The sequence below is a fragment of the Homalodisca vitripennis genome, chromosome 1 (assembly GCF_021130785.1).
Source record: "Homalodisca vitripennis isolate AUS2020 chromosome 1, UT_GWSS_2.1, whole genome shotgun sequence".
Classification (NCBI taxonomy): domain Eukaryota; kingdom Metazoa; phylum Arthropoda; class Insecta; order Hemiptera; family Cicadellidae; genus Homalodisca; species Homalodisca vitripennis.
The window spans coordinates 63,276,190-63,287,657 of NC_060207.1; the positions used below are offsets into that span (position 1 = coordinate 63,276,190).

General features: G+C 29.6%; 1 protein-coding gene across 1 annotated transcript; it reads left to right on the forward strand.

Moving 5' to 3' along the window:
• Nucleotides 1–1,913: 1,913 nt before the first annotated feature.
• LOC124363121 lies at nucleotides 1,914–8,793 on the forward strand. Its single transcript, XM_046818258.1, has 4 exons — nucleotides 1,914–2,049; nucleotides 5,069–5,132; nucleotides 6,124–6,255; nucleotides 7,159–8,793. Exons 2-4 carry the CDS (start codon nucleotides 5,070–5,072, stop codon nucleotides 8,656–8,658), a joined length of 1,695 nt encoding a protein of 564 aa, XP_046674214.1. The 5' UTR covers nucleotides 1,914–2,049; nucleotide 5,069; the 3' UTR covers nucleotides 8,659–8,793.
• The last annotated feature ends 2,675 nt before the right edge of the window (nucleotides 8,794–11,468 follow it).

Consider the following 11,468-nt stretch of genomic DNA (forward strand, 5'->3'; position numbering starts at 1 on the left):
CACACTTAATTGTTTGTTCATGAATTTTTGGCCAAAAACAATACTGTAACAATGCTCCAGCCTCCATATTCTCCAGACATGGCTCTGTGTGGCTTTTTAATTTTAAAAAATAAAGAGAACCCTAAAGGGCCGTCATTTCACAAGTATAGATGACACTAAAAGTGCATCACTAAAGGCTATTCCAAAAATCGAGTTTGAAAACTTTTTTAGGATTGGAAGAAGCGCTGGCACAAGTGCATAATATCTAATGGGGACTATTTTGAAGGTGACAACACTAATGTAGAAAAATTACCGTTACTTTTTCAATATATCTCTTATAGGCATAGAACAAGATGCATATGATTTTGAAGATCTGGATGAGAGTTAAAATCTAATAATATGTGACAGAATTTTTATATATATATATATATATATATATATATATTTATTTATTTATTTATTTATATATAGATATAAATTTTATGGCCTAAAATTGATCTGTGGAATTTCATTGTCATAAAATAAATCAATTAAACATTTTTTATGTTTCACCAGATTGTTCAACACAATTAAATAATATAAGTAAATAGCAATTTATTCTAGTAATACGACAGTGAATTTATGTAATGGTTAATATTTTATTTCATTTAAATTACCTACTGCAGTTGATGAATATTCCTAAGCAAAGTGGTTAGAGAGCTTCATACTTTCTATTTTTGTATCCCACTTCATCCTGGGAGAGGACATAGCAACATAACCAATTATTCCAAAAGAAACATCTTTGTTAATTTGAAATGTCATTCATAAAATTGAATTCCACATTGAGTATAAATTCAGTATTGCAATTTTATACCTAGCAAAATTGTTACATCTATATTTTAAAGAAAGAAAAATATTTGTATGTCTACAGAGATAGCCCTTTTGATTTTACTGATAGGTCTTAAGGAACTTTCAGGGCTTCAAACTGATTCTGTATTTTCACCTTCTTCAAAAACAGTATGGTTTGTAATATAGCTTTCAGTTACATTTGACCATATGGATGGGCTATTTTAATTTGAATAAATATACATGAATATTTGAGTGAATATTTTGCTCCCTCCGAACAAGGACAGATCCAGTACAGAATTTCGGAGGGAGCCATCTTGGTTTTAGTTTACCATTATTTTTTATATTTAACTGATGATTTTTCATTTAGATACAACAAAAATAAAATTTTTAGAAATAAATTAACTCATACTCAAAAATTACTTTATTAAATTAATGTTTTTGTTATGGCTAATATACAGGAGTGATACACTAAAAAAAATAAAACATCTTTATCAAAATCTTGGAGGAGGCCATGGGGACAATCTCCTCTGGATCTGCCATTGCCTCAGGATTCAAACTCCTAAGTGAGAGATATATGTTTGATTCTTGGCAGTGATATAACTAAGGAGAGGGAGATAGAACTCCTTCTCAAGAGTCCTAAATAATATAAAATTTTTGTATAGTAGCAATCTAACTCATTTGAAATACACGGGTTAAGTTTGAATTAGGCTTATCTAATTTATTAAAATTTAGATTTATTCCATACCCCCTCATATACCAGATTCATCGTTCCCCAAACCCAAGTCATGACACTGATTCTTGGTACCTACACAAACTGTACGGTACGTCTTTTAAATATTTATTCAAATTATATAATTATGATGTGGTATATACAATTTTCTATGAAGCTGCAGTATTTAATCCATACTGCCTTAAATATCTTAAATTTTTTAAACATTTGGCTTCTGCTCGATTTAATTCTGACACCTCAGAGTTAGCAACAGATTATGTGCCGGAGTCTGAAAACTAATAATCTGCAACTTTTACTTGTAACCTGTTTATTTAAAGTTTTCAATAAAATTAAAATATAAATCAAACTTGTGATTTATTTACACCATATGATTAACAAGATGATAAAATTTAAATTATAATAAAACAATTGTTTTAACCTAGCACTTTACATTTACATCAGATAAACAAAGCATGTAAAATTTCAAAATTTTAGTGAATTAATTATTCTTCACACTATCACACAGTATATAAGTAAGTTGCCAATAATGTGTATGACATGTTATGATAGTAAATTAGATAAATTAAATGTATTTATAGATTATTTTGTTCATCAAGTAATTTCTGAACGATACTTGGTAGTACATTTTAGCAACTAATAACAGCTATCTGCGATTTTGTCTTTATTCACGCTTCTTTCACTTTCTCCATTAATAGTTGATAATAAATATATGTCCATACCAATTTAAAATATTTGGAGTAAATTATGTTTGGATCTGTGCAAATATTTTATTTTAGTTATTACACAAAAAACAACACAACATCTATTAGGCATTATGGAGCAAAATTAAAAATTCATTTTAAATTCTAAGTTTATTTAGAATAAGTTTTAATTTTTGTATGTCTTTGTACTTGACACAGTAAGGTGTCACATGGAGCTCGTACATTTTGGAGAAGTTTACAATAACAATGTAGCTCAGCAGCATAAGTGAACATGACCACTACCATAATTTCCCAATGGCAAAATTAAACGATATTTACTATACAATAAATTTGTTTGTAAGCCATATCTATTGCAGAGTTTCAGTATAATGAAATTCACTGTATTAATTTGTGAAAAATTGTTTCTCGTTTATTTCAATATATACACTATTCAATCAATTATTTAGAATATACATTCATTAAAACTTAGTATCTACATGGTGACCCTAAATTGAGAAAAATAAAGTGTTTATAAAATGCATAATATATGCTTAAAAGTAATTACAGGGTCATCCCTTGGTTACATATTGCTGAAATCAGACTTTCCAGAGCCCCCCCCCCTTCCACTTGTAACAGTAACACTAGCCTCCCTCAATAATTATAACAGTGCCACCAACATTCCCCCCAATTTATATTATTTTTTAAATTGTAATGTAATGAAGACAATTTTAAACTCTAAAATAAAATGTGACTAATCAATATAAAAATATTATTCATCAACTATAGAACATCGTTTGGATTTGTTTGCTGTCTCTTCTCATTATGTGTAGTTTTTTAATTTAAAATCAATTATTGAAACAGTTTTTCTCTGCCTACTTTTTTAAACATTTTATCTAAAGTCTAAATGCAACCATAACGCAGCGAGAGAATCATTATACCGTTGCTCAGTATGGCACTCACTGTACTGTTACACTCGACTGTAATGCACATTCACTGACAGATGATTTGGCGTCTGCTTGCTTGTCACCCCAATTGCCTCACGCCTGTCTGTCCACATCACCAGATATACAACACCTCACTTCCTCTCCTAACCCGTTGCACCATTGAGTCATTTTTTTTACCAACTTGCATATTTTAATTTATAATAGGAGGCAATAGCCATAATTTTTGTTTAATTTACCCGTTTTAATATCCCAAAGGTTTATTTTTAAAGGATGGTTTTTTAGGGAGAGAGGGGAATATTCTCCCAAATCTTTTTCTCCCAAATTTCTCCCAACTTTAAATTTTTGGAAGAATTGGGCAAACTGTTTGAACAAATTTCAGCATTAGTAATGAGGGTGAGGTTTAGTAGTTACGTCACACTGTGTTAAATTCCCCAGTACCCCCTGTAACAGTGTATAACATTGCCATAAATCCCCCTCTTTCTGAGGCAGTATTAATTGCCAATTTACTGTCTTCTCCATGCAATTAATTTCAGTACAGTGTAACTTGTCATTTGTGTTGCATTTTCTTTGCGATAGGGGAGTGCAAATCAGTACTTTTCTCTCTTTTGTGCCTTTTGGTTTTGAGTATTTGTCCTATAAGTGTGTACAGTATAGTGTAGTGTTAAACTATTTAAAGCAATTCTGAAAAAGTCTATTCTTTTTTTAATTAAAGATTATGGAGAACAAGCATAAAAATAAAACCAATTTGTCATAAATAAAATTTCAATAAGAACAGAGTGGACAGGTTAAGAATTACCAAAGAATTTTCACAATAATAAAAAAAAATATTTTATATGTACGGTGTTTGTTAACAAAAACCAACTGAATAAATTAATTAGTAACTGAATGTGTAACAACTGATGTACCAAGTAGTACAAGCTGCCTAAGTGAAATTAAAGAAGAGAAAAGCAAAACCATGAGTATTTTTTGGGATTTACTGAAATACATGATATGAGTAGCAAGAGAATCCAAAACAGGATGTTCCAAATTTTGAAATCAAACGAAGTGGATATCAATTAATTTGGGTACTGATTAACTTCAGTACATAACACCATTAACATAATGTTATTAGATATGCAAAAAAGATTGAGAACCTGATTCATAACCTACATCTGATAATAAATTATTCTATTTTCCATATTTCTGATAAACAATTTTATGATATTGTTTGTAAATTATATATCTACTTTAGTTAAAATTTGTCACACAAACAGGATTTATATACTGCGATCTTTGTTAAGAACCACACTCTTGCTTACATGGGGTCGTCTCGAAATGACTGCTGTTTAGTAATTAATGGCTTAAAGAATGTCCACTGACAGAAATAATACTTATCAATCTAAGACCTCAGAAAGAGAAGAAGTAATGACAATTAGAACTCATTTAAAAAAGTTTAGTTCATCCTTTTCCTCTGTCTTGATTGTAAAGTACAAGTACTTGCAATATTGACTAAGTTTATAAAGTTGTCCAAAAATAAACAGCTTATTTATCCACCTGAGGCAGAGATTATATTGTAAATCCCAAAATGTAGTGTTACTGGTTTCTCACTTAAAGATGACAAATTTCTAGAAACCTCTATTACCTTCACAAACCTATCATAAAAAACTAATTTTAAACATGGAATATAATTATTTTATGAAATCATATTAATTTAACATTATTATCAGTGCTGTTATTTTATTAATATCATAGATCATCCTTAGCTCACCGACAGTAAATTTAATAGTAGGGTACAATCAGGAGGTTTTAACCTAATAGGTTTAGTATAGGGTCAGATCAAAATTTAATTTTGCTATATAGCTACTGTATTTAATATAAATCACAGCTGTTGGCAACATAGTTTAACTTGTGTTTGTGTGTTTTTACAGCATGGAGACAAGCAGATCACTCCACAAACTATTCAAACTTTCATTTCCTAAACTATTGCAACAGGTAAATACATGAATTTTGGTTTACAATCTTAGTAGTATACCAGAAATTAAATAACACAATTTAGAAAATGTACATGTCAGTTCTTTATCAGAAATATTTCCTACAAATAAATGCACAGTATAGAACAGCAAATTAAGAAGAAATTGGTTGTAATACTAAGCAAACAAGACAAAATTGAATCTCTAAAAGTGACTGACTGCATTAAGGCCGTCTTGATTTTTATCTTATAACAATCCAATGGCAATCAAGAATACAGTGTTAGATGATGTTTAAATCACAGGAATTCCAATCTAGGTTATGCTTATATTTGTAGGCTGATGAATCTAGCTTCTGATGCCAAGTTCCATCCCTTCCGATGAGAACCTCCACACATTTTCATGTGAACCTCCACAAAGTTTCATATGTGGATGTCAACTGTCTATTGCAATACAACCTAACCTGAAAATATTCTTAAAATATGATTGCCTAATAAGAGTATTTTAAAACACCACCGTTTCTGTATTGAATTCCAAATAAATGACACTTATTCAACTTATGACCATTATTAATTAGGATTGTTTATTTGTATTTTTTGTTGAAGAGGCTAGAAAATGTTTATTAGATATGTAAGGGGGGGGTTGCTTGTCTTTGGAGGTCCCGTGGTCCCTGAATATATGAGAATCTCCATCTCTCTTCTTCGCTGGACATATGAACAAATCCTCACCACTAAGCAATATTTAAATTTTTTAATGTTACAGGCATCTTGTTTATGATCTTTTATACATACATATTTTATGGTATATAATGTAGAGTTGAATATAAATTATATAATTTATATTATACTTTACATTGATCATTTTAGTCATTTATCATATTGTGTAATATGTGTTACATAAGTATATGACACTATTTTTCACAAATTCACATTATTATGGTTTAAAACGTTATACCAAGATGTGATACATAATATTTTGTTCTTCGTACAGTAAAAATACTTTTCTTTGTTTTTCAGACAAACCTTAGCATTCAAACATCTAATGATAGCCAAAGATCTTTCTCTCAACTTTCAAAGCTGCATTCCTTCACATTTCCTTATGAATTTTCCACAAGAAACAAAAAACACTGTAACTGCAAGTGTAATCAAGTAAGTAACTGCAATCTTACAAATTGAATAAAATCCTATATTTAAAATAAAATGAATCTGTAGATCTGAGTATTGAATTAAAACTGATTTGATGTTTTCATAACTTGTCTATCTAAATTAGGATAGGTTGTTTTTAAAAGAAGTAAATGTACCATTGATGCATAAATGTCCCACTCTATGTGACTTGAGCAAGGTCTTTGATTATGTTTATCACGTTGAATCAATATTTAAACTAAATTATAATGGTGTCACTATGATTTCTACTAAGAATTTTAAAGACTACTCAACTAAACAAAGATAAATAGTTTTTCAATGGAAACTAATTAAATGAGGTTGTGATCACACTCTTGGCCATTGTAAGGAACTTTTTATTAGGCTTAAATTGTAAACTGTTATTTATCTTTATAAACAAACATGGAGTCTTTGGACCCTGTATCAAATTAAGTAAAATATGTTTAATCTTTTAAGTATTAACTAACATGTGTACCATGATAATAGAAGTAAAAATAGTATTGCAATAGAACACTAAAACAAGAAACAACAGTCATTTTGTAAGTCCTAAAAAATATATAAAAACTTAATAAGATATAAACTCAAATAAAAAGATTTAAATTTAAACTGTATAACTGGCTAATTAAAACCTTATTTTATGATTTGACTGATATTTTCAATTGTCATTTAAAATTTGTGGTTATGATATTGGCAACATGTTTTATGATTCTCAGTATTAAAAAATATATATGTACAATATGTGTATTTTAGTACCATTTTTACTCTAATATAGGTATACAACTTTAGTGTGTACTTACTTATACTACTTTGTCAAGGTTTTTTTGTTAAATGACAATAAAGATCTATAAAATCAGGGTGTGTTGTAAAAAATCATATTTTTTATTGTTACAGATGCTTTCAGCAAATTCTATTTCAAGTTATACCCAAAGAATTCTTTTTCCATCTGTAAATCCAGACATTTTGTTTATGAGGAATGTAAACCGGCCCCCTTTATTGTTGAAAAAGGTGCTCTTAAAAGTGAACAATGTGAAATCACACAACTTTAGTACAACAACAAACAACCGATTTTGGAATAAGCTGATACCATTTGAAAGTCAAGCTCACATGCCATCTAAACTGTTTGCACATAAGGCTGAGATGGAGCAGCCTGCTACTGAAGGGGTTGGTTGGGCTGGCCAGCCAATCGTCAAGAGAGTCCATTCCATATTACCTGAGGTATATGGTGACGTGTCAGACATCTTCCAGCCAGTGAAGGAGTTGGAAAATCCTAAAGAAGGGTGTAAAAGCCGTCAGGTGTCCACACTGACTGAAACATCTAAAGATAATCCAACACAGTTTGAATGCTTAGAGGAACTATCTGCTGACTGCACCAAAAATGAAGTGGCTGAAAATGTTTATGAAAAATCTCAGAAAAACGTGGCATACACTATGAATCCAGTTGTACCAGAAGATGTCAAGAGTCATGTTAGAAGTCATGATACAATATCTTTTATAAATGACAGTGTTAAAGAGAAATTAACTGATAAAGTGTTGTCTAAAGAGATGACTAATGAAGAAAGTGTACATGTCATCAGTAAACATGGAGAAAATGAATCAAAGCAGAAAAATATATTTATAAGAGGTATTAAGAAAGAAGGAGTAAAAATTAGAAGTGGAAGTGGATTTTCAAAAACTGGGGTTGTTTTAAAAACACCTAAAAAGAAAATGCGAAAGAAGACTAAAGTTTGCTCTTCAAGGACAGGATCTGCACTGACTGTCAACAAAAAAAGAGGTGCTAAAAAGAAGAGAGAAGCAAAAGTTTTTAGAGTAAATAAAAAAAATAAATATCCAACTCAACTTGTTTTAAATCAACGTACCTATACACAACCATTCCAGAAAAATGTTTTATTCGTGGAAAACAGACAGTTAAAAACGGACACAAGTTCTAGATATCCTGTTAGGCAAAGAACAGAAATTTGTGGAGAAGCAACTACAGATGTAACAAAGAAACTGAATGAATGGAAACCAGAAATGTGTTTGGTAAAAAAAACAGTCAAAACTAGACGAAGAACCCTTGTTTGTGCTTCTAAAATTGCAAGAGATAAGAAAAAACGTAACTTGCCTAAGTGTGTAAAGCCAGAAAAAAAGGTGCCTCCCAAAGTATTAATCTGTCCACCAAAATTGGAAGATGAGTTAGCGGCACAAGGTGAAAAATGTCAGAAACAGGAAGAAGTCAAAATCAGAAAAAGAACTCAGGTTTGCAAACCAGTGATCATATTTGGTAAAGAAAAAACCGAAATCAAAGTCGAAAAAGTCATTCGTGAGAAAAAAGTAAGAAAAATAAGATCTAGACACACTACTATATGCCTACCAACAGATAAAAGTAAAAAAAAGAAAATGTCAATGAATTGATGACACTAATTTGAGAAAGTTTAGCTTATTAGTTATATACCTATGTTTTTGTGGTCCTTCATGATTAATATTACCACTGTATCTTTTTCCAATTCATGTGTGTGAGGAACAATAAAAGTCTTTTCATAGAGCATTTTTGCAGTGTTCGTGTATTTGGTTGCTAATATTATCTTGAGGTGGTGTAGTCAGCTTTTGGTTGTATTATTATTTTAATTTCATCTTTGCATCCCTTTAAAATAACTTCCTTAAAGACAGAAAAATGGATAAAAATTGTTGTGCTCACTTCGTAGGGAATTCATAGGCATTTAAAGAAAAAAGTTAATCTATTCTATAACCAGATCCAGATAAAAGCAGCTAAAGATAAAAATCTGATGTTTTAGAGTATATATTAATTATATACTTCAGAGAATGAAATGTTTTTTAATGATTAGGGAAAAAAATAATTAGGGAAATTATTTTTTTCATTAAATATTATTTATAAAATTACATTTTTTTGTTAAAATTTAACTTAATAAAGTGTACACATAATTCCATTTGGTTCTTTTCCATATATATTGTAAAAACAAAATCGTTATGTGCAATAATTTTCTTTTTGGCTTGATTATAACAAGCTCCAAAATACTACTTGAAATGCTCACAACTATTCATGGAATGGTCAAAATATATTTTATATTTTTCCTGTCTTTAGAAAAGATATCTTAAATTGGTGTGACTAAAACATTTTTAATTCCACCAAATAACCCGCCAAAGTAATGATTTGACCAATTTCAATACTCAAAATCAGTTATGGGCTCATGAAATCTCTCGTGCCACCAAACTAATTTATGTATCATGTTTAGACAGTTTTGTTTTTTTTTCTTAGATGTACCTCGCTAGGAAATTCATTGTTTTCACAAATGTTGCAATCTAATTGTAATTCCATATAAACTATGACGTCTTTCAATTAAAAATGGTACAAATATTGGAAGCTTAGACTTCAAACAATGAACTTCAACAATTTTGTACTATAGATGTTTATAGAGAAACAGTTTGAACCTTTCATAGTATAATTGAAGACATACAAGAAATGCTGAAAACCTCCTCAAACACATTACTGTATTGATAAGTGATGAAACTAAACTGTATGCACACAACTTTAGTTGGTGATAGGTAATAAATACTTCCATATAAACAATGTTTTACAAATTTAAGATTTTAAATATTAAAATCTGTAAAAACTTCATACTTTAGAAATCCTAAATGAAAAGTGGAATGTTCATTTTTTCCAGGTATGTTAGGTTCTTAACCTGAAGGTATGACATTTTGTATAATCATTCACAATATATCTTAACTTCTTAATAAGAAATCACAAAAATCCACTCCTATGGCTTTTAAACTTAAATAACTATTGAAAGATCACATCACAAAAATACACTAAACTAGTTGCCGTGTATTTTTTACACTTATTGGTGCAAGTGCTCACTAAGAAACGATTTGATTCTCCAACATCAGAGTTTCATCCCAGTGGTGTTTACATTTTGCAAGTTCATATCATATCAACATCAATACTAGAATTTCCTGTGATACCAAAATAGTTAATATGAGTATAACGACTTGGATTGTAGATATTAATATTAAGACATCCAAGACGATATAAACTATTTTTTGATTAGTATGCTCCGAGTGAATATTCAGTAAAATTTATGACTAGATTTTTAACTATTAAATATTATCTAGTTTGTCTTAAATAAAAATCACAGTTCTAAATAAAAATAATGGATTTATTTTAAACTGGTAAATTAAAAAGTTCAATGTTTCAGAATTTTCATCACTCTTTTTTCCACAAAGAATTGACAAAATTAGTAATATTAAAAAATGTCCTTTGGCAAGAAATAAAAATTTCAGTCCAATATATGAAACAAAAAAAATCAGAGGTCTCTTCTGAAATAAAATAATAAAGCTTTCAAATAAAAATCAAATACCACTTGGAAATAACTCAAATTAAAATGTTCACTTCCAACTAAGCTCACTCAAAATAAAAAAATAAAAAATCAAACTTCTCTTTCCACTAGTTGTACCTTAACTTTTAATTCTTTGCAATTCAAGTACAACTCTCTCAAACAATTATTAATGTTCCATTAATTTCCAATAAAAAATTCACAATAAAACAGTTTAAATTAAATATTAATAAATTACTAAATTTCCAAAATGCATTCAAAGTTATTAGCAAAGTTCAATTTTAATTCACTTTGCTTGCAAGTTTGAACCAAATGTAACTTGTATGATTCTATTGTGCTCTATTGTTCATCAAGAATCAGTTATGCAGATTGCTCTGTAGTTTCTATAAATTTAATTTTTCCTCAAAATCTCTCGTGGAACAAAAGTTAGAAACACGGCGCGCACTGTCATTAACTAACTGACAATTATAACAAAAAAAGGGTAAAAAATTATGAGCTGGCAGTTTTTATAGTTCCCCTTCCACCCCCTTCTGATGGACATCCGCGGCGTTCTCTCATTGGCCCAGCCATATCCAACTTGAGAAACAATAGCCCTCTCAGATCTGACGTAACTGCAGTGCACAAGACAAGTTCTCATCAATTTAGGCAGTGAACCGCCTTCCTAATAATTTAAAGTTACCAGCACTAACTTGCCAAAGGATTACATATTCGTATTCATCCTAACTTTTCACAATCTAATTAAAATTAAATTCCAATATTTCTTTCCCAAAAATTTTATTTAATTTATGTTTTAATAAAAAAAATCAACCAATGTAGCTTTAAAAACGCTACAGTGTTATTAATGTTCTTGTTATACAAAATCCAAATTTATAT